The 23,871-nt window shown below is 40.0% G+C and overlaps 1 protein-coding gene across 2 annotated transcripts; it reads left to right on the forward strand.

Annotated features, from left to right (window-relative positions):
* Positions 1-146: 146 nt before the first annotated feature.
* Positions 147-23,862, forward strand: rcor3 (REST corepressor 3). 2 transcript variants are annotated; one of them, XM_085409132.1, is made up of 13 exons: positions 147-1,826; positions 2,976-3,044; positions 3,581-3,637; positions 5,128-5,205; positions 5,331-5,383; positions 12,359-12,520; positions 12,700-12,824; positions 13,353-13,431; positions 18,305-18,520; positions 20,750-20,827; positions 21,040-21,097; positions 22,296-22,540; positions 22,772-23,862. In XM_085409132.1, exons 3-13 carry the CDS (start codon positions 3,589-3,591, stop codon positions 23,150-23,152), a joined length of 1,524 nt encoding a protein of 507 aa, XP_085265258.1. In that variant the 5' UTR covers positions 147-1,826; positions 2,976-3,044; positions 3,581-3,588; the 3' UTR covers positions 23,153-23,862. The 2 variants fall into 2 exon arrangements, with proteins under 2 accessions (XP_085265258.1, XP_085265257.1); XM_085409131.1 differs by lacking the exons at positions 147-1,826; positions 2,976-3,044 and adding an exon at positions 3,057-3,478.
* The last annotated feature ends 9 nt before the right edge of the window (positions 23,863-23,871 follow it).

Below are 23,871 nucleotides of genomic sequence, written 5' to 3' on the forward strand. Positions count from 1 at the left end.
AAATGTGTGTTGTTGTTTTTTTACTTTATGCTGAAAATGTAAAGTGGGGCCACCTAAACGGAACCAATGTGCTTCAAAGTGTTGCACCTGGGTTTCCCGAGGTGAGGGATTTCGCTCGCTTTTCCAAAGAGAAATAGTTTTCAAGTCTTCAGCCAGGTTCACCGTTTTTTCTAAGTGAAAAAACTTAGAAATACAGTGAAATCTCTCTCTCTCACACACACACACACACACAAGGACTACGTTTGTAAGCTATACCGCATTTCTACCTTACCGAGTTTGCGGCCATGTGATCGTAACTGGAAAAGGCACTATGATATTGTGATAGTGCGCATTTATTTTCGGCACGACAGCTGTGCCATTTGTCTGTTTGTCCCATTTTAATAAACCACAATTTCGGCTGTGATAGTTGCAAAGGCTGGGTCGACATGAGATTGAACTTTATGGATTAAGAATCAGATGATACCCAAGATCATATGTGTCTTACAATAGACGAGCGAATACTTGAATGCATAAGAACACATTCACATGAGATACAACTTATCTGGAAAGTATGTTTAAAAGATGTTCAGTTTGTGAATTTATTTATTCATATTGGTGTAACTGCAATTTACTGATCTTCTCAAAGGAGAAATAGAGTGAAATAAAATAGATTTATATTTAACACAAAATGAAGCCTACGTGTTATTAGTTCTACAGGTGTTGAGTACTAGTGGTACAGATTTGATAAAGAAGTTATCGATACAGAGGCTGTGCTGTAAATAAGAATGTTTCCATTTTGCCAATAACTGAATGCCTGTTTAATGGCGATTACTGTAAAAATCAATTTATTTCATTAAAAAAGGCCTAATAACTTTTTGACAGAAGGTTAGCAGGCTATGCTGCTTTTTTTTAGAATTTTTCTTATAGTGCAAGTATTTTGTGACTTTTTTTCCATCTTGTTCAAAAGTTATATTCAAAAGTTTTAGAGAAGAGCGCTCTCTCTTTCTCTCTCTCTTTCATCCCTCTCACCCTTCCTCCCCAGGGCTGCCAGAGTTGTTGCCATGGTGAAGTGGGAGGAGTTGTCTGCTCTTATCTTGCAGGACAAGCCCAGTGCAGAAGATGAAACATGACCAAGGGATGGACAAAGACCATAAAGGGAGGGCCAAGTTTAAACCCTTGCCTTGGCCCAACTTTTTTAACCAATCACATTAATGCCTTTATTGTTCCATATTACAAAAATTCTGTTCAATAGGCAGTGGCATCCTTTCCAGTTTGTCTGATGCCAATAAATACTTAATAATCAATTGTGAAAACGTGAAAATTGTTTGGAAGTCCTCACTACTTTGCAGGCATTTGTGGTGCATAGCACTGGCATTACTGTACTGGTCAAGATATTCTCCACAATGCAGCTGTAGACACTGCTGAGGATTTTAGGCAACATACCAGACTACTTGGTATTACACGTCCTCACTGATGTAGATACCCAAACAGCTTACCCTCTCCATTTCCAGCTCCCAGATGACCGGTGGCAGGTGGAATCTCCTCTTCTTCCACTATGATCTCTTTTGTCTTGGCTGTGTTGAGAGTGAGGTTGTTGTTCTCGCACATAGACATCAGACCTCCCTTCTGTAGGTTGCTTTGTATGTACTGTGTCCTATCAGGATGGTGTTGTCCACAAACTTTAAGATGATGTTATCTTTGTGATAGGTAACACAGTTGTTGGTGAACAGAGTGTAGCGGATGGGACTGAAAATGCCTCTTTGTGGAGTGCCCATGTTTATAGTAATACCGACTGAAGGTTTATTACCAACACTGACAGACTGAGGCTTCCCAGTCAAAGAGTCCAGGTGAGGTACAGGCCAAGTGTAGACAGTTTATGGGTGTGTTTGTGGGGAATGACCATGTTAATGGTGTTGGCATTGTTGTTAACAAAAGTGCTAATGTACCCAATCACATACTTAACGTAATCCTGTATGTTGATGCACGACCAGTCATTTACAGTCCTCATAGAAGTTATTTACAGCATCTTCAATCAAGTAATTAATCACAGACTATATTTATAAATTGGGAAAAGTAACTCTGTTGGTGAATCAAATTTACACTTTTAAATCCATGCAGACACAGAATCTCCTCCTTGGCTCTCTCTCACTCACAAAAACACTTGGCCAGGGAAACATCCAGGCTTCTGCACAGAAGAGATGACGAATTAGCAATCTTCAGAGAAACAATAGAGAAGCAGCCTTAAAGGACAGAGACAATCACTAACACTTATAGTGCAGCGTTCAGGTGAAAACTGCTTTGCTCCCAGCCGATGAAGAACAGGTACTTTGTCATCAACTTACATGGCCCTGTGTTAGTTTTCACCCAGGGCTATGTAGGGTTAGGATTTTTCCCCCTTAATAATAAGCACCATTTGCAAAGTGAATTTCGTGTTTACTTGTGTTTTTTTCTCTCCAATATTAAAATTTTTTGATGATCTGAATCATTTAAGTGTGACGACCATATAAAAAAATAGAAAATCCTGAAGGGGCCAAACACTTTTTTCAAACCAAGTGATTAAATAAATCACAGGGAGTCTGAAGGCTTATATACCTGCAAGTATCTTCGTTATTACAGATATTATGTGTTAGTGGATTCCTTTAGCTTACAGTGCAGTTTAAATGCTTCATTGTTGTGCGGGATCTTTCTCTACTGGTCGCAGAGAGTCCACGCAGAAGGGTAATTAATAAGCAAATTTTAAACAAGAATAACAGGATAACAGGTAATCATTAAGTGTTGTCAGTGGTAGGACATACAGTATACAGTCTGTAATAACCTGACATACGATATAAGAATAACCTGACATGAATTTATTTGAAATTATGACATTTACAATGTGATTTATTGGTAATATTTACAGTTTCCGGATATTCTGCATTCACCGTTGCGTTATCCTAATGCTGAATCTGCATTTTGTTGGCACTAAACCTCCTGACTGTTTTTTTTTTCTTCTTCAGTTTGTCTCGGCGGAGGAATCTCATTTCAACGGTACCGCAGCAGCAGGAGTCGCACTACCGCACCCAAAGGTGCGTAAAAAGACTTCCGCCGCCATGGTTAGGCCCCCAGCTACAGGTCTACGCAACTAAAATATCCCTCGGAGGAACAATTTGGATTAAAGATTTGCTAAAAACTAAGAAGAGATTGCTCGGTTGTTACACATAGCATATCGCAGCCGGAATTAACCGTGCAAGCACGGTGAGAGTCACGAGTAGGGTTACAGCGACACGGATAGAGCTGCGGCGACGGAATAAACAGCAGCAAAAGAAAAACGTCCAGCTCCTGCTGACATTTTATATCCCGACATAGAAGCTAAAATCGGTGAATCAGAGCGCAGAGATGCCGGGCATGATGGAAAAGGGCTCGGATTATTTAGGGAAGGGTCGCTCAAATGGCACCAAAAGTCCATCCACAGCCTCTAACGGACATTTTTCTGACGAAAGTGGCAGCGACGACGAACACGGTGATATAGCCTCGAACAGCTTCTTACCGCTCCCGATGTCCGTGTTTTGAATATGACTAGTTAAATTAAACTGTTTTCGTGGTTGTTGTTTGTGTTTTCCAGATGTAGGAATGCGTGTTGGAGCAGACTACCAGGCCACAATCCCCGATTTTGAGCCCGGTGAGTTTTTATTGTTTTCTACCTGAGTGGTGAGCCGTGGTAGCCTCGGTATGTGTACAGTATCAGACTGTACTGTACTACGCTCACTGCCAATACGTTAGTTTGCTAGTGGATTAAAACTGACTGCAGTAATAGTTAAGAGTCCGATTTTCAGTCGGCTTGCTGTGGTATCAGCTTGTTTTAAAGTCAGCGTAAAGGCCGCGGAGGCAAACATGAACCGAAGTGACACAAACTTCACTGACAGCTATGACTGTCGTGTTTCTTCCAATTTATTAACAACATAAAATGTCAGGTGGAAAAGTACGACTGGAGTTTGATCATGATTACAGTTCGTTTTGAGTCATATAATTAACCATGATCGTTTTATTAAAAGAGTGCTGTGCAATTCTCGACTCACACCTCATTTCGTCATTTATTTAGCATTTAGATAATTTAATTACATATTGTGAAGGTAAAATAGATTTTAAAACCTGCTAAACAATGTCCTACAGCTAAATAATTTAATTATTGTATTAGAAGAGCATTACGGCAAGGTATTTTGGATAAGGTATGGTATTTGCTATGCTAAGAAAAAAAACGGAGTGCTTACTGTGAAAGATTGAACCGGCCTGAAACCCCTTCAACTGCTCTGCTCCAGATTTCACTCTTTATTTGCTCATTGTACTTCCCCACAGTCTGGACTCTCTGGTAAGTTCAGCTATGGTCCCCCCCTGCTCTGTACAGCCAGCGACCCGAACGATTTTCCATGTGGTCTGACACAGCTCAATATTGCATCCATGACCCATTAAGCCTGCAATAATGAACATCAACTACATAGCTGTTAGTGGGGTAGAGGCCTTTCTCTTTGAAGCCATGTTGTGTTACGATAATTATTTGGAACAATAAGTGCCGTATTTGCTTCATTCAGCTGAAATACAGCTTAATTTTAAATTAATTTTAGTATTGATGTTTTCTTTTTCCTCCTTGGACAACCGTACTGAGGAGAACCATACTGAGACTATCATGTCCAACTATTGGAATACTCTCCCTGTTCACTGAGGTTTGCTGAGTCTGTGGAAGTCAGCCAGAGATATACAGTCTGGAATTTCAGTAGAGTGTGTTGTGTTAGTTCTGCTTTAGTGCAGTATATGTTTTCTCATCGAGTCTAGTATCTTTTTTACTTTATATTTTTTGGTGTCTTTTAATTTCTTTTACATTTTTGTTTATTGTTTTACCTGCTATAAAACTTTCTGCTGTTTTTCATTATTTTCATGACAGCACTTGATGACTCCTTTTTATGGCAAGTGCTATATAAATAAATATTGCTTGCTACTGAAGTGGCTCAAACAGAAGGAGTAATAGGAATAGTTCTTCCCTGATGATATGCTGTAATAACATATGTACAAACTGTATCTGGTGTATATCACTGATAAAATAACTTATAAGTGTTAAATTAGCAGCAGCTGAATAAAATCTGTTATTTTTATCATTTTTCTATAATGTTTGTACAGGTGCCACCAAGTACACAGATAAAGACAGCGGAGGGATGCTGGTTTGGTCTCCTTATCACACCATCATTGACTCCAAACGTAATGTTAATATTGTGTTTGACTGAAAATATTTAGTCCACCTTCTGTGATTTCTTTTTTTCTTTCTTCTTTTTGACACAAAAGATCAGATCCATCTAACAGTCTGTGTGTGTCTCCCTCCACAGTTGATGAATACATTGCTATTGCCAAAGAAAAACATGGATACAACGTGGAACAGGTGAGCTATACAGCAGCTGACTTTTCTTTTAAATGTGCCGCAAAGTTTAACTAAATGTGGTCACAGTCTGTATAGGGGAAACGTATTATCTTGTTCATTCCCCAATTGACAAGCTGCAGTAACAGCTGGTTGTGAAAAGTCTTCAGTTGCTGTTTTCAAAAAACTATAAAACAATGAAAAAGAATGTGGTAGACATGCTAGAGATATGACATTTTTTCCTATGTCACACATTATTATTAATGATATGACAACTTTTCCATCTCAGCCCCATATTTTTTCACTCATGTTAAAAAAAACTGGATCAGAAAATTGGATAGAAAATCCCCCACTGTTCTCAATGTAAAAGATTGAGGCTGTATACAGAATGACTCCGGTATTTACTAAACCCAACATAAGAGACACTGAAGTGAAGCAATACTTTCCTTGGTCCCAACCTAACAGCTGTAGAGTGCCAGCAGTAGCGGCCTTTAAAACTGCACACACTGTGACATTTTTCAGTTTTGGGCTGCCTTCTTGAAGCAACCTTTGCTCACCTTGTGAAACTCACATGGAAAGTAGCTAACACGCCATCTTTACATTTTTGTGACAGTCACAAAAGAAAATAAATTACCAGTTTTAACTTTGTACAGCTCTCAAGTGTAATGACATGCTGGCTTTACTGCTAGAACCAATATGAGGGGTTATTTTCACCCTGTCCCACAACAACAGCAGTGATGGAAGAGATGTAATTCTTTTCACAAGTTGAAAATTTACATTTGTTTTTTCTAATCATAGGTAAGGTTTTACAAAATATGAAGTTAAGATTAAGTTTTAGGGGCTTTGTGAGTTGTACAAATGGTTTAGATTATTTCAGTACAGGGAGTGCAGAATTATTAGGCAAGTTGTATTTTTGAGGAATAATTTTATTATTGAACAACAACCATGTTCTCAATGAACCCAAAAAACTCATTAATATCAAAGCTGAATGTTTTTGGAAGTAGTTTTTAGTTTGATTTTAGTTTTAGCTATTTTAGGGGGATATCTGTGTGTGCAGGTGACTATTACTGTGCATAATTATTAGGCAACTTAACAAAAAACAAATATATACCCATTTCAATTATTTATTTTTACCAGTGACACCAATATAACATCTCCACATTCACAAATATACATTTCTGACATTCAAAAACAAAACAAAAACAAACCAGCGACCAATATAGCCACCTTTCTTTGCAAGGACACTCAAAAGCCTGCCATCCATGGATTCTGTCAGTGTTTTGATCTGTTCACCATCAACATTGCGTGCAGCAGCAACCACAGCCTCCCAGACACTGTTCAGAGAGGTGTACTGTTTTCCCTCCTTGTAAATCTCACATTTGATGATGGACCACAGGTTCTCAATGGGGTTCAGATCAGGTGAACAAGGTGGCCATGTCATTAGTTTTTCTTCTTTTATACCCTTTCTTGCCAGCCACGCTGTGGAGTACTTGGACGCGTGTGATGGAGCATTGTCCTGCATGAAAATCATGTTTTTCTTGAAGGATGCAGACTTCTTCCTGTACCACTGCTTGAAGAAGGTGTCTTCCAGAAACTGGCAGTAGGACTGGGAGTTGAGCTTGACTCCATCCTCAACCCGAAAAGGCCCCACAAGCTCATCTTTGATGATACCAGCCCAAACCAGTACTCCACCTCCACCTTGCTGGCGTCTGAGTCGGACTGGAGCTCTCTGCCCTTTACCAATCCAACCACGGGCCCATCCATCTGGCCCATCAAGACTCACTCTCATTTCATCAGTCCATAAAACCTTAGAAAAACCAGTCTTGACGTTTCAGCTTGTGTGTCTTGTTCAGTGGTGGTCGTCTTTCAGCCTTTCTTACCTTGGCCATGTCTCTGAGTATTGCACACCTTGTGCTTTTGGGCACTCCAGTGATGTTGCAGCTCTGAAATATGGCCAAACTGGTGGCAAGTGGCATCTTGGCAGCTGCACGCTTGACTTTTCTCAGTTCATGGGCAGTTATTTTGCGCCTTGGTTTTTCCACACGCTTCTTGTGACCCTGTTGACTATTTTAAATGAAACGCTTGATTGTTCGATGATCACGCTTCAGAAGCTTTGCAATTTTGAGACTGCTGCATCCCTCTGCAAGATATCTCACTATTTTTGACTTTTCTGAGCCTGTCAAGTCCTTCTTTTGACCCATTTTGCCAAAGGAAAGGACGTTGCCTAATAATTATGCACACCTGATATAGGTTGTTGATGTCATTAGACCACACCCCTTCTCATTACAGAGATGCACATCACCTAATATGCTTAATTGGTAGTAGGCTTTCGAGCCTATACAGCTTGGAGTAAGACAACATGCATGAAGAGGATGATGTGGACAAAATACTCATTTGCCTAATAATTCTGCACTCCGTGTATGTTAGAATTAATTAATACACAAAGGGTTCATCACACAGCACAATAGTTAACTCATAATATAAATAATTTAATTATTGTAGAAGGAGAACGTTGTGAATTTTGGATAAAGTAAAATTCGCCAACTTAGGATCGATCTGCAAGGGTCTCTGCCCCTTACACCCACCCAACCTACATAGTGTCTTAGTCAGGGATGAGTTGTTGCCCCAAGTGGAGGAGTTTAAATATCTCAGGGTCTGGGGAGAGTGAAACAGTAGATTGACCGACAGATTGGTTCAGCGTCATCTGTGATGCAACGCTGTACCAGACTGTTGTGGTGAAGAAGGAGCTGAGCGCGAAAGCAATGTTCCTACTTTGGCCTATGGCCATGCAACCCGATATCACAGCAAAATGTGTAATGGACATACTGGTCCAACATGTCCATTTCATGATTGAAATGTACATGCTTGCAGTAAGTTGCAGTAAACTGCAGTAACAGCAGGGGGAGACATTTTATTTCAATCCAACATGAAAATAATAATGAGAAAGTGTAGACATTATTAGACATGCAAATACATATTAGCCACCTAGCTTAATAGCTTTTGGCAATTGAGGACCCCATACTCGCTTTTTTGCTTGCTACCAACTTCTTGGCTTTAAATATTTACCCCTGCTGGTAATGCAACTTCTGCATGCAGTAATGCAACTTCTGCATGGGTGTCCATTTCACGTTTTAGATAGGCAAGAACCGGCATGTCTATTACATGCTTTGCCGTGAAACTGGGTTGGGCCATGAGCTCTGGGTAGTCACCAAAAGAAAGAGATTGTGGAAATGAACACCTAAGGACCTCCTTTAAAGATAGTTGGAAGAAGTATGGCCATACGGGAGGAGCTCAGACTAGGCCCACTACTCCTCCACATCAAAAGGAGCCAGTTGAGGTGATTTGGGCATATGGGAAGGATGGGTGCCTTCTGGGCATAGTGTTCTGTAAATGTCCTTCTGGGAACAGGCCCCAGGGTAGGCTCACGACACATGGAGAGCTGCAGGAGGTGACTGGTCAGATGGAGATGTTGGCGTCCTTGCTTGCTTTCTCACTCTTAACTTATATAGCGCCAAATCACAACAAAAGTCGCCTCAAAGCGCTTCATAGATACAGAGAAAAACCCAACAATCATATGACCCCCTATGAGCAAGCACTTTGGCGACAGTGGGAAGGAAAAACTCCCTTTTAACAGGAAGAAACCTTTGGCAGAACCAGGCTCAGGGAGGGGCGGGGCCATCTGCTGCGACTGGTTGGGGTGAGAGAAGGAAGACAGGATAAAAGACATGCTGGGGAAGAGAGACAGAAGTTAAAAACAGATATGTTTCAATGTAGAGAGGTCTATTAACACATAGTGAGTGAGAAAGGTGACTGGAAAGGAAAAACTCAATGCATCATGGGAATCCCCCGACAGCCTATGTCTATTGCAGCATAACTAAGGGAGGATTCAGGGTCACCTGGTCCAGCCCTAACTATATGCTTTAGCAAAAAGGAAAGTTTTAAGCCTAATCTTAAAAGTAGAGATAGTGTCTGTCTCCTGAATCCAAACTGGAAGCTGGTTCCACAGAAGAGGGGCCTGAAAACTGAAGGCTCTCCCTCCCATTCTACTTTTAAATACTCTAGGAACAACAAGTAGGCCTGCAGAGCGAGAGCGAAGTGCTCTAATAGGGTGATATGGTACTACAAGGTCATTAAGATAAGATGGGGCCTGATTATTTAAGACCTTGTATGTGAGGAGCAGGATTTTGAATTAAATTCTGGATTTAACAGGAAGCCAATGAAGGGAAGCCAAAACAGGAGAAATCTGCTCTCTCTTTCTAGTCCCTGTCAGGACTCTTGCTGCAGCATTTTGGATTAGCTGAAGGCTTTTCAGTGAGTTTTTTGGGCATCCTGATAATAATGAATTACAGTAGGCCAGCCTGGAAGTAATAAATGCATGAACTAGTTTTTCAGCGTCACTCTGAGACAGGATATTTCTAACTTTAGAGATGTTGCGCAAATGGAAGAAAGCAGTCTTACATATTTGTTTAATATGTGCGTTGAAGGACATGTCCTGGTCAAAAATGACTCCAAGGTTCCTCACAGCGTTACTGGAGGCCAAGGTAATGCCATCCAGAGTAAGAATCTGGTTAGATACCATATTTCTAAGATTTTCAGGGCCGAGTACAATAACCTCAGTTCGATCTGAATTAAGAAGCAGAAAGTTAGCGGCCATCCAGGTCTTTATGTCTTTAAGACATTCCTGCAGTTTAACTAATTGGTGTGTGTTGGCTTCATAGATAGATAGAGCTGGGTGTCATCTGCATAGCAGTGTAAATGTATAGTATGTCTTCTAATGATATTGCCTAAGGGAAGCATGTATGATGTAAACAGAATTGGTCCTAGCACTGAACCCTGTGGAACTCCATAATTAACCTCAGTGTGTGAAGAGGACTCTCCATTTACATGCACAAATTGGAGTCTATTAGATAGATATGATACAAACCACTGCAGCACAGTACCTGTAATACCTACAGCATGCTCTAATCGCTCTAATAGGATATTATGGTCAACAGTATCGAACGCTGCACTGAGGTCTAGCAGGACAAGCACAGAGATGAGTCCACTGTCAGAGGCCATAAGAAGATAATTTGTAACCTTCACTAAAGCTGTTTCTGTGCTGTGATGAGCTCTGAAACCTGACTGAAACTCTTCAAATAAACCATTCCTCTGCAGATGATCTGTTAGCTGTTTGACAACTACTCTTTCAAGGATTTTTGATATGAAAGGAAGGTTGGAGATTGGCCTATAATTAGCTAAGACTGCTGGGTCTAGAGATGGCTTTTTGAGTAAAAGTTTAACTACAGCCACCTTGAAGGCCTGTGGTACATAGCTGATTATTAGAGATAGGTTGATCATATTTAAGATTGAAGAATTAATTAATGGCAGGACTTCTTTGAGCAGTTTTGTAGGAATGGGGTCTAAAAGACACGTTGATGGTTTGGAGGAAGTAATTATTGAAGTTAACTCAGAAAGATCAATTGGAGAAAAAGAGTAACTTAACATCAATGGTACTAAGAGTAGCTGTAGATAATATTACATCTGTGGGATGATTATTGGTAATTCTTTCTCTAATGATAAGAATTTTATTTGTGAAGAAGTTCATGAAGTCATTACTAGTTAACGTTAAAGGGATGGTTGGCTCAAAAGAGCTCTGACTTTTTGTCAGCCTGGCTACAGTGCTGAAGAGAAACCTGGGGTTGTTCTTATTTTCTTCAATCAGTGACGAATAGTAAGATGTTCTGGCTTCGCGGAGGGCTTTCTTATAAAGCAGCAAACTATTTCTCCAGGCTAAATGATGATCCTCTAAATTTGTGACACGCCATTTCCTCTCCAGCTTACGAGTCATCTGCTTTAGGGTACGTGTTTGAGAATTATACCACGGAGTCAGGTACTTCTGACTCCGTGGTTAACTCACTGAAGCCTTTCATTGAGCTACCAAATAAACAAATTGGCACTCTCTTTCTGGCCACACACAATGCAGACATAAGTGTACACATTAGTTTTTGAATGCTACTGAAAATTGTTTTCTTTACAAATAACTCCCTGAACTAACACAGTCAATCCCTTAACATGTTTGTACTCTCTGCTCATGTTGCCTTTATATTAAATAATTTTTTGATTTTTAAAGAACTTATTTTAACACTCAACAACAAGACTGTCCACAAATGCCTCCACGTCACCAAGTCTGCAGCCTCTCATCCATGATCCACACTGCTTCATCACACGTCTGTAGCTCTTCAACTCCAGAACTCTGCTCCTCAGGCCTGAGACACAGATCAGCCTGCTTTGGCTGATCTACTCTCGATAGTTTTCCACACCCAAGTCTCGTTTGCTGTTTTACATGAATTTCTATGGGGTCAAAATGACATTGTTGGCAATTATTTTCAATCCCACACGTCCCCAAATTCACCATATAATATTTAAATTCCTTCTAAAAAAGTCATGAAATATAAGATGATGATGTTTTACTTTAACATAGTTACATGATTGGTCATTTTTACTCCTTTGCATTTTGACAAACTATTAACAAGTGGTTGTTAATAGTTTGGCACTTGGGCATGTTTCATTTGGCAAGATGATTCTACAAGTGAGAGCAGACAGCCCAGAATCTTTTCCCATCATTAGCAAGTACTATTTGAGTGTAAATAGGCTACTGAAATAGTTTTTATGTCTTGAAAATATCCTATTAGTTAAGTAAACAGCAGAACTGTTGTTATGAACTTGGCTTTACTGTAGGTTGATTATGCCAAACCATTTCCTTGTTTATCTGTAAAATAAGGATTTTTTTACACAGTTGAAGAATGACAGCTGGTGTATGACTACCATTAGGTCATTATTTCAAACTCATGTAGAGAACAGTAACAAAGAGTGGGTAGCTACAGAGTTAAAGTGAGTAAAATGAGCACCTGCTAATTAACATGGGATTTGGCCAAATGGCTTCATCTTTTAGCCTAGGCGGTTGGTGCTTTAAGCCTGTGGTATCTGTGTTTTGGTAACCCTTTGTGTGTGTGTCTTCAGGCTCTTGGCATGCTCTTCTGGCACAAACACAATATTGAGAAATCTCTGGCCGACTTGCCAAATTTCACCCCGTTCCCAGATGAGTGGACAGTGGAGGACAAAGTGTTGTTTGAACAGGCCTTTAGTTTCCACGGAAAGAGCTTTCACCGCATCCAGCAGATGGTAACCACTTAACACAGCAACATCAGTGTTTCTGATCCAGTAATGTAATGTTTCTGATATTAACAATAAACCATAAAGATTTGGGGGAGGGTACTGTACAAACAGTTTTGAGGTACTGTTTCTATGAAAATATCACGTGTTTTGTTTATTTTATTTTATTTATTTATTTATTGCTTCAGTTACCGGACAAATCCATCTCCAGTCTGGTGAAGTACTACTATTCATGGAAAAAGACGCGTTCCAGAACAAGTCTGATGGACAGACAGGCTCGTAAATTGGCCAATAGGAGCAACCAGGATGAGAGGTACAGCACATAGATCAACACTACTCCTTGAATCTGACTATAGTCCTTTGTTTTGAAAAAAAAAGTTTTCTCTTTTTTTGCTGAAAAGAAGGCATTTTGTCTCGTCAAAGCGCAAAGCACTCTGACACCCATTTATTCACGGTTTGTGGACATACCTCAGTTAAAAAATCTAGGGCGACAAGAGAGCATTTGTTAAGCAAAATGCCCGTCTCACCTGTTAAGCAAAAAGCCCGTCTCACAGTCAGACCTACCTGTCCCTGTCTGGAAATTGAAACTTTCCTGGGACATTTTGGGAATTTTTATGCAGAAACCATTGCAGACTCATGCCCTTGAGATTTTTTTAAATATGAAAAATCATTAAAATTGTTACTTAATGTGTCTGTTTTTATTGACTGACCTCCATCATCATTTCAGTTACCTAAAAACGTAAGCTCACAAAGAGTTAGTTTTGGATTCTACTGCGTCGGTGTGAGGTTGCTGTTGTGTGACGACATCCAGTGATTGGATTTTGGCTTATTGTTGCTGCAGTGATGAGGAGATACAGGATGCCAATCCCATTGAAGCCCACGACAGTGACTATGACCCCAGCAAGGAAACTAAGAAAGAGGTAATTTGAACACACCTTATTCCATTTTTTTTGTTAAAACCTTTGAACTTTACCATATACTGCTCACAAAAATAAAGGAACACTGTTGAATCAGAGTATCTGAAATACCAAGAGTTGGGCATGACTGAGTTGGTAATGGATCAGTGATGGTCTGGAGAAGTATATCCATGGAGGGATACGCAGACTTCTACAAGCCAGGCAAGGGTACCAGTATATCATTTGGGCATCTTTGGACCCACTGTCAGGCGTAGGGTCGTGGGGGTCCTTCTGGTGCACGACAGTGCCCGGCCTCATGCTGCAAGAGTATGCAAGCAGTTCCAGCAGACAACCTGGACAGGTGGCAAGTCTGCCACAGGGCTAACACATAGAGACAGAAAACCATTCACGCCAACATTCACACAGGGTTATATGTTAGGTTACATTTTTTTCCCTTCTTGGCAGTTATGTGTTTTTAGTTCATCTGAAGACATACATATATATTTTATCCTGTACTGGTGTAAGACAAATGATTACACGAAAACAAGGAACATAAATAAAAAAAAATAGGAAATACTAACTTCAGAGCGGGTTTTGTATTCTTATTGTTTTTTGTCCCTCCGTTTCCCTTCTCTTCCCCTGGTCTGTTGATTTCTGCGGTGGCAGTGGTGGTCTTTTTCCTGTTTTTCCAGTTGAGCAGTATTGTTATAGATAATTTCATTGTGTATTCTGATTCCGATTCTGATTTCGATTGTTTTCTTGGTGAGAATCAGGGCCACAAGAGGGGGTGTTCTGATCTGTTTGGAGTTTATACTTCTTCTAGATCACCAAACAGAGAACGGGGCATTGTGGGATGTTGTGGTCAAGGATGTGGGATAATTTGGTAGTTGTTTCTTTCCAGAAGTTTTGTATTGGTGGACAGAGCCAGAATGTGTGAAGGTGGTCATTAGTGGTGTTGACTGTGCAGTTTATGCAAACTCTGATTCAGTCAGTCCCATGACATGTATCTTTTGCTGTGTGAGGTGTGTTGTATTACTTGTATGTTGGTGTTGTTAGACATGATAAAAATATTATTGCGGACTCTATTGTCATTTGTAAAATAACAAATGACCAAGTTCACAGGTTAGAGTTAAATGTCAACCATATATCTGTTATCCATCCTTCCATTTTCTTCCACTTATCCGGGGCTGGGTTGCGGGGGCAGCAGCCCAAGCAGAAAAGCCCAGACCTCCCTCTCCCCAGCCACCTCCTCCAGCTTGTCCGGGTGAACACCAAGGCGTTCCCAGGCCAGCCGAGAGCTATAATCTCTCCAGCGTGTCCTGGGTCTACCCCCTCCTCCCGGTGGGACATGCCCGGAAAACCTCGCCCAGGAGGTGCCCAGGGGGAATCCTTGTCAGATGCCCGAACCACCTGAACTGGCTCCTTTCGATGTGGAGGAGCAGCAGCTCTACTCTGAGCCCCTCCCGAATGGCTGAACTCCTCACCCTATCTCTTAGGGAGAGGCCAGGCACCCTTCGGAGGAAGCCCATTTCTGCACCTCCTGGCCGCCACCCGACTCACATTGCATCCGACCCCTATGGTGCCTCCTGTGGGTGGTGGGCCTGCAGGAAGATGGGCCCATGTCCCTTTTTCGGGCTGTGCCCGGCCACCAGACGCTCGCCCTCGAGCACCCTCCCCGGGCCTGGCTCCAGGGCGGGGCCCGAGTAACCCTATCCCGGGGAGGGTGAACTGTTCCCTCGATGGTCTTTTCATAGAGGTCTTCTGAATCGCTCTTTGTCTGGTCCCTCACCCAGGACCAATTTGCCATGGGAGACCCTACCAGGGGACAAAAGCCCCCAGACAACATAGCCCCTGGTATTCCTGGGACACACAAACCCCTTAACCACGAAAATGTAGCGATTTGCAGAGGGGAATCTGTTTTATTCTTGATATTTACAGTGGAGCAATTTGTATATATTAGTGCTATTTCTTACATTTGTAAAATGTAATATATTGTATTATTTAATTAGTTTAGTCATTTACTGTTACTGTCTTGGAGCAACGGTAACCCACATAATTTCCTTGAATTAATTAATTCCATAAATTCCAAAATGGATTATCTGCGTGGATGTTTAGGTCTTTTTCCCATTTGTTGATTGGAGTATGTGGTGCATTGTCATTAGAGAAGTGATGCTCAAACTTTTCAAAATGAGTGCCACCTCATAAAATATATGGCTCTTAAAAGTACCACCCTTATGACTGACATTAAAGGCCAGTAGTATTGGCCTATATAACACCATTTACACGAGACAATTTATTTCTTATATGAATGTTATTTATTTTAACTGTCATAAAAAGGATGTGACAAGGGATAATAATAACAACTGTACTGCATTAAAAACATTCACAGCAGGTGGGATATCCGTTCTTTAAGTGATGAGGTATGAATAAACTACTCTGCGTTTATCAAGGCTGTTGTGTTTTTAATATGTTTTAATGCTTTGTATCTTGTTTTATTTAATCAGAAAAAACCCTTAAAAAAAGGCAGCGATCACTGTTGGCCTTCTCGGTTTTTATTACCACTGTTCATTTTAAACCTCAGTTTTTAAAACCTTTCGATGTAACTACACCCCAGCCCATGCAGCAGTACAATAATAACTAACCTCGTAATGTGGATGGATTATCGCAGTTGTTCTCCTAACTGAAGTTTGGTCCGTTTACACTATCACGACATGCGATTGCATTTGTCCCTAACCATCGGGAACCCTCGCGTTAACTTTTATCGAATGGAAAAAAGTTAGTGTTCGTTCTCCAGCTTCACTGTGTTAATGTGTTTGTATTAAGCTAACCATAGCTGTGTAGCTAGCCACCATGTAGCACATCATTACATACCAGCTAGCCCAACTTCAGTAACCCTACAAACGTCACTGCTTTTTTAGTTTTCTGTCTTCATTTATGTCGGAAGTGATAGCAGAGCTGTATATTTGAGGGATTTCTGAAAAATTAAATCAGAACATGGTATATTATTTCATCTTAAAAATTTTGCGGCAGACTTCCCGCATACCACCAGAGGGAGCTCACATACCACCAGTGGTATGCTGGATATTAGTTTATTTAGTTTTGTGTTTTTAATGACTTTGCAGTTTTGTTGTTGCTGTCTAGTAGTGATGGTTGTAAGAAATTATCACAAATGTAATTTATTTGCAGTGAAGTCAGGGTTATCCCATATGGGTGTTTGAGTTGTAGGTGAGAATATAGTGTTTTTTATTTTATTAATCTTCCACCAAGCTATTGCACTTGTGATGTCTGATTGTATTGCTTATAAATGGTAAATCTTTGATTGATATGTCTTTAATAAAACTTAATGTGTCAGGGCGATCGTGGCTCAAGAGTTGGCAGTTCGTCTTGTAATTGGAAAGTTGCCGGTTCGAGCCCCGGCTCCAACAGTCTCGGTCGTTGTGTCCTTGGGCAAGACACTTCACCCATTGCCCACTGGTGGTGCTCAAAGGGCCTGGTGGCGCCAGTGTCCGGCAGCCTCACCTCTGTCAGTGCACCCCAGGGCAGCTGTGGCTACAATGGAGCCACAGCTGCCCTGTAAAGCGCTATACAATTACAGGCCATTGACCATTTTACAATCAGATTGTTCGATGTCCATCCATGAATGAAAGTGATGGGTTGAATGTATCCATTTGATGAGGTATTGTAGTTGGTTGGCTAAGAAGTACTGGCAGAAATTTAGTGCTTTTAGGCCTCCTTGAAGTTTTGACTGTTGTAATGTTGTTAGTTTTATTCTGGGCTTTTTGTTTTCCAGTAAAATGATGGTGTTATTATGTCATTATGTAATTTAAAAATTAATGTCATTTTGTATTCAGTTATGCTTGAAATTAGTGATGGAAGTCAAATATGTCATAGTAGATTTTTCCATAGGCTTCTATTACATGGGCTTCTTTTTGTAATTGTTTTATAACCTTGAATGCAGTAGGAAAAATGCAGAGTTAAGACACTTCTATAATGACTCGGACAGTTGAGAGTAGTCTCAAAGTGTATTTTTAAAGTTGAGGACTTTGATATTTTTCCCTTAAAGAAACAGTAAAAAGCAATAAATGTCCATGCTTGCCAACAGATGTACAGACAGACAAATTAAGGCCATTACTGATGTACCTCCTGAAAGGAACATATTTAATAAATAATGAAACGTTTTTGTAAAAAACCAAATTGATGAAAATGTAATGGTTTAATTCTAAGGTTGTGTGTAGCAGGCTATAATGAAAAAAAAAAACAGGTAAATACAACCTTGGATGAGCAACAAAACATGACATATTATGCCATGTTATTATTTATTTAAAAACAATTAAGCCAAAATGAAGGAACGAACTGGGTAAGGTTAAGTGCAGCCTTATTGCTTACATAGAAATTAAAAGCGTAAGCTGCAGCGAGGTACCTAACAAATTCACATTCAGTTGATTAACTGATCATCAGCAAGTGTGAGCACTTCTATAAAAGCAGAAGTTTCGGCTCCTGAGCTTTCAGAATTAGAATCAACTTTATTTGGCCAAGTTTGTGCACACAAGAAAGAAAGTTTGCTCCCATTAACTTTACCTATGTAAACTATTTTTAAATAGGCATATACAGACAAGAAAAATATAAATACGAAGAGAAGATAAAAAGAAAACCTCAATGTACTGAAGCAATTTTGTAAAGAAGAGTGGGTGAAAACTCCTCCATAACCAAATGAAAGATATATTCATTATATTTCAAATTACTGCTGCTAAAGGTAGGCTGACAGATTATTGAGTGATGCCGTATATTTCGCATTTTTATTCACTGCTTCAGCATTTTAGTTAGTTGTCAATGCTATTTTTAAGGCCTCATATAACTAGACTTTTATCAATGTTTAAAATCATTCTCTTACCTTCAGAACCAGGCAGAGCCCCCAGTGCCAGGATCTAAGGTAGCTTTGGGTCGTAGGGAGCATCAGACCCTGCAGCACCGGCATCACCAACGCTCCCGCTGTCGTCCCCCCAAAGGCATGTACCTGACCCAGGAGGATGTTGTGGCCGTCTCCTGCAGTTCCTCCGCTGCAAACACCCTTCTGCGTCAGCTGGATATGGAGCTGGTGTCTCTCAAGAGACAGGTAGCCCTCATCCACTTGACTACTGAACTACTAAACCTAAAAAAAATTTGTCTCCTCACATCAGACACTGGTCGCAAGTTTTCTTTGTGTCAAAATAACCCATTAATATTTGTCTGTGCAACCGTGGGAATATGTTGAACTACTAACAGACAATCATAAAATGGGTTTCCAGTTGTAGCCCCTTGGTAAGTAACAGAATGCTTAGCAGCATTATTCTTTGTTTTTAAAATACATAAGAGAACACTGTTGAGGTTATAGTCAAAATAACTTTTGCTGGATGTACCGCATACATGTGTGTGTTAGTTTACATTTTGAAATGGGAGGGCTTAAATTTGATCCAAGTGCTATTTATCACCCTTCCTGTAAATATTTAGAGAGGTCTTCACGGTTGTATTGATGTACGGAAACTTGAAATGCTTAAAAAAATGGCACTACAGCATGTAAAAATGATGATACACAGCAATCACAATGTACTGACATCAGTGAACTGGAGTGAAACTAGAAAGACATATAAAGAGATTGTCAGACTTAATAGACTGTTACATAACCCACAGGTAAGTGTAGTTAAGCACTAACAAAGCAGAGTACAAAATAAGCATCCTGTAGAAGTAATACAATTGTATCATTAGGTTATAGACTACAAGATATGAAACTACTACACTTGTAAAGAGTGAGGAAAAAAACGTTGTAAAAGTGCAGTCATGCTTTCTCAAAGTTCTCTGCACTTCCTGTTTCCTCTTTCCAAATATTAAAATAAAAACTCTACACATTTCTGACAGCAAACAACCGAAATACAATTTCCATGGCTATTTATTTGTTTTTATTACTTTATTTGCAGAAAATATTCATTTCAGTTTTGTGGTCATTTCTGTCACACTGGCCTAAAAAGTCTATATAATCCGACTTTTAATAATTCTTCCAATTTGTCCACCCGTCAGTTATAACACCTGCAAATTTGTCCCATTTCAGCCCAAACCTATCCAAGCATTTAGCTCCATGAACAAATTAGTCCTTTTGAATGATTTCTTTCATTGAATGCGTTCTGCCAGCTCGTCCATAATCTCGAACTCTTTTGTTATCCCACACACAAAGATGAATAACTGCATTTTGTCATCAACATCACAACACTTGTCCGTTGCCAAGAAGAAAAGGCCAAAATTGTCCAGTTTGTTTTTGAACTGATGCTCCTGATTTCCTGCAACGTCTTCAAATGCGTCTTTTTTCAGGTCATATTGGCACAGCAATGTCCAGGAAATACTTTTTGATAAACTCACCATGAGAGAACTGTTTACTAACTGTTTTATTCAACTTTATGGCAAAAAAAACAAAAACTTTATGGCAAAGCTCACCATGTCTGCTACATCCCTTAATGTCTAAAGCTTGGTAAAAAGTCCCTGTTGCTTTTGCAGTTTTGCTAGCAAATCTTCACATCCATTCCCACGCTGTATCAGTCAAGTTCTTGTATTTCTCTGTATAATGGTGATTCAAATGATAATTCTCAAACACAGCAAACTGCTCTCCACAAACAAAGAACACAGCTTTACCTCTTACTTCAGTTACTAAATACTCTTAGACCATACAACTCTACATTCTGCATCAAATTTTGTTTTTTTTTCTATCGAGGTTAGCATACATCCCTCGTAAATGTCTGTTACAATATATTCGTAGAGAAGCTGCATTTGTTTGGACACACTGAAGTATGTCAACTAAAAAAAAACCTAGTGACCTTCAGAATGACAGCAATAAAGTTTGATAAATATTTCCTCAACGTTCTTCTGTTTTTTGCATTCTCTTTATTATAGACTTTTTTCAAAGACAGAGTTTATCAAAGAGTATTTGGCAGCTGAAATGGGACAAATAAATGCTAAATACTTATTTACATTTGAATCCTACTTTCCTACTGACTTCATACAGCCTGGACAAGGAGCAGACAATGCCCAGGTCTGATATAGGTGATGGTGTTTCTTCAGTATGATGTGTAGGAGGCAGGACAAAGGTCCCGCATCTCTGTGGAAATTTATTGAACAGTTACCACAGCTGTTCTGATATGGGTGAAATTGGACATCACAGATTTTTTGCACCATGAATCTGAGATGGTAAAAAATGTCCAATCCAAACGACTGGGAAATGGCCAATCCCAGTGAGACATCTGAAAACAGCTTCAGGTTTTAAAGGGTTTTCTGGGAGTTTTGTTAATTCTCACCTTTGACTTTCTCGTCTATTCTTCAGGTCCAGAATGCCAAACAGATGAACAGTGGACTGAAACACATGTTGGAGTCTGGGATCGAAGACTTCAGACTACCTGAGGTACAAATACACTGAAGATGACTGATATTATGATAATTAAATTGCATGAAACTCGTCAGTTGAAGCCATTTATGGTAATGAGTTTTCTGCTATGATAAAGTTATGTTCTGATAAAGTATATATGTAAATGAGGATCCCTGTTGTGGAAAGTAGAAATTTTTTTATATCTTTTAGTTTGTCGTGTGTTTTAACTTTACTATTCAATATTGTAGTGTAACCAGAAGGTGAATGCCCGCTGGACAACAGATGAGCAACTCCTGGCTGTTCAAGGTAACCTCCATGTAGAAAAAGCAGCTGCTTACAGGTTTTAAAAGTAAAATCCACCAAATGGCATACATGAAAAAGAACTTCTTGGCTTTTATATGGGCTGGTTCTCACTCTTACAGCCATTTTTGACCACAGCAGCCAGTTGTTTTCAAAGAATAAACTTTAAAAATCCACTGTGAACAACTTTTCAGCACCAAGAAGTAGATTACATTTTAAATTCACTCTTATTTACGGTATATATTTTATATATATATATATATATATATATATTTTTTTTTTTTTAATATATATTTTATACCAAATTACAACAATAGTCAACTCAAGATGGTTTATATTGTAGGGTTAACCTTACATTACTTTTAGGGTAAACAATGAGACAACCCCATTAATCAGACAACCTCGTGTTAAGCGAGCACTTGGCGGCAGTGGAAAGGAAAAACTCTCTTTTAACAAGGAACACACCTCCAGCAGAACCGGGCTCAGGGAGGGGTAGCCATCTGCCATGGCAGGTTGGGGTTGAGGGGAGGGAGTTTTGTCAAAAAGAAAAATTTGAAGCCTAATTGTAAAGTAGCAAGGGTGTCTGTCTCCTGAATACAAACTAGGTGCTGGTTCCACAGAAGATTGGCTGAAAGCTGACCGCTCTGTCTCCCATTCTACTTTTTAAATATCCTAGGAACCACCAGTAAGCCTGCTGTGAAACAATGAAGTGCTCTGTTGGGGTGCACCTTCCCCTCCAAATTAGACAAGCGTCATCAGTGCAGGTCTTTAAGTCCAGATTGAAAACCTATTTTTATTCCCTGGCTTTTAACTCTGTAGGAAACTGACACCTTCTTATTTATTTTATTGTATGTAATGATTTTATGGTATTTTTAATTTGGTAGTTGTTTTGATCTGTGTTGTTCAGCACTTTGGTCTGCCTGGTGTGTTCTTAAAGTGCTATACAAATAAACGATGATGATGATGATGATGATGATGATGATAACAGATTATCACAGTTAGAGCCTAACTGGTGAAAATAGAGGAGCATTTAAAAAAGGAGCCAGAGGTGAACACCAGAGCTAAAAGTGACTACATTTTTACTTTATGTACAAAAACATACCTCTAAACTGTAATGACTGCTAAATGGTGCTCTCATCCATTTATGATTTTTTCATTGCATATATTTGTGTAACTTTAAAAATCCATCTGTGTTGTTGTACAGGTGTCAGGAAGTATGGAAAAGACTTCCAAGCCATCGCAGACGTAATCGGTAATAAAACGGTAGGGCAGGTGAAGAACTTTTTTGTGAACTACAGGCGGCGATTCAACCTGGAAGAGGTCCTGCAGGAGTGGGAAGCGGAGCAGGGAACCAAAGCTCCCAATGGAGACAGTGCCACTTTGGGAGAGGAGGGAAAGAACAGCTCAAACACTCCATCAGGAAAGAGCACAGATGAAGAGGATGATGAGGTGAGGCTTCGTGAATTTAGTCTTGATTATTATTGAAATCATACTGGGTGGTGTTAGTAGATGTTTGAAGACACAGTTATCCAGTTTGAAGTCCAGTTATCTTGAATTTAACCATTCCTAGAAGTTAGTGGTTTTTCATTCTCTAATGTTATGTAAATTATCTTGGAACTAACTTCCAGAGCAGGATTATCTGCTTGACTTGTGTAAGTAACTCATTTTTGTTCTATGCAGGGTCAAGTCACTTCATTAGGTGCATCCCCTGCTGCCTCTTCATCATCTTCAGCTCAGACTCCAATGATATCTAGTACCTCCTCCTCTTCCCTTCACCAACCCCCTCCCCTTCTGCGCCCCTCCCTCCCTGCCACACCTTCTCTGCACCGTCAGCCTCCACCACTCCAACAGCAAGCCCGCTTCTTGCAGCCCCGATCCACGCTGCAGCAGCCCCCGCCTCTCATCCGTCCCTCCCCAATGCCACCCCGCCTTAACCCCCGACCTTCTGGTCCCTTGACCCTCAGTGGAAACCCTGCAGGGTCAGGTCTAAGCTCTGCCCAGCAGTGCTCCAGCCTGACTGTCCACCAGTCGGACACAACCTCATCTTCCTCTATCCACTAACAAATACACACTATTTTTGTTTAAGAAATGTCTAAGTCTTAACCTAAAGCTGTCTGAAAGACTGCTGCATTCAGGTCCTGTGGGAATATCTGCATATCCCTCAAAATGTTAACAGTGACTTTCATTGCTACTGCTAATAACCAGTTCTTTTATGACATAGTGATAGACAGTCAGGTGAAAAAGAAAGTACAATCTCCTTCAATTCTTAGGTTTTAAGTATTGGGAGAAGGGCTGTCATGATACTTAAATTTAATAACAACCCCAGTCACGATATAATAAAAAAAATCATCTAGACCTTCATGTGGCTCTAAAATGATTTCAATAAAACATTAGATGAACAACAACATTTTACAGTTACACATGACATACACTACCTTCAAAGGTTTGGACACACCTTCTCATTTAATTGTTTTTTCTTTATTTTCATGACTACTTACATTGTAGGTTCTCAATGAAGGCATCAAAACTTTGAAGGAACACATATAGAATATATATGTAGTAAGCAAAAAAGTGTGAAATAACTCAAAACATGTTTTAGAATTTAGATTCTTCAAAATAGCCACCCTTGGCACTCTTAGCATTCTCTCGATTAGTTTCATGAGGTTGTCACCTGAAATGGTTTTCCAACACTCTGAAGGAGCTTGCAGAGATACTGAACACTTGGTGGCCCTTTTGCCTTTACTCAGCGGTCCATCTTATCCCAAGCCATGTCGACTGGG

This window comes from Rhamphochromis longiceps, linkage group LG6 (assembly GCF_057381845.1).
Source record: "Rhamphochromis longiceps isolate RC_006_pf linkage group LG6, R_longiceps_female_GT1.1, whole genome shotgun sequence".
NCBI lineage: Eukaryota > Metazoa > Chordata > Actinopteri > Cichliformes > Cichlidae > Rhamphochromis > Rhamphochromis longiceps.

Bases quoted from the DNA above. Each gene is read 5' to 3' on its own strand.
- rcor3 (XM_085409131.1), top strand. From the start codon at position 3,355: ATGCCGGGCATGATGGAAAAGGGCTCGGATTATTTAGGGAAGGGTCGC. The intron at 3,479-3,580 runs GTGATATAGCCT...TGTGTTTTCCAG, and splicing joins TGGCAGCGACGACGAACACG to ATGTAGGAATGCGTGTTGGA. The intron at 12,521-12,699 runs GTAACCACTTAA...TTATTGCTTCAG, and splicing joins TTCACCGCATCCAGCAGATG to TTACCGGACAAATCCATCTC.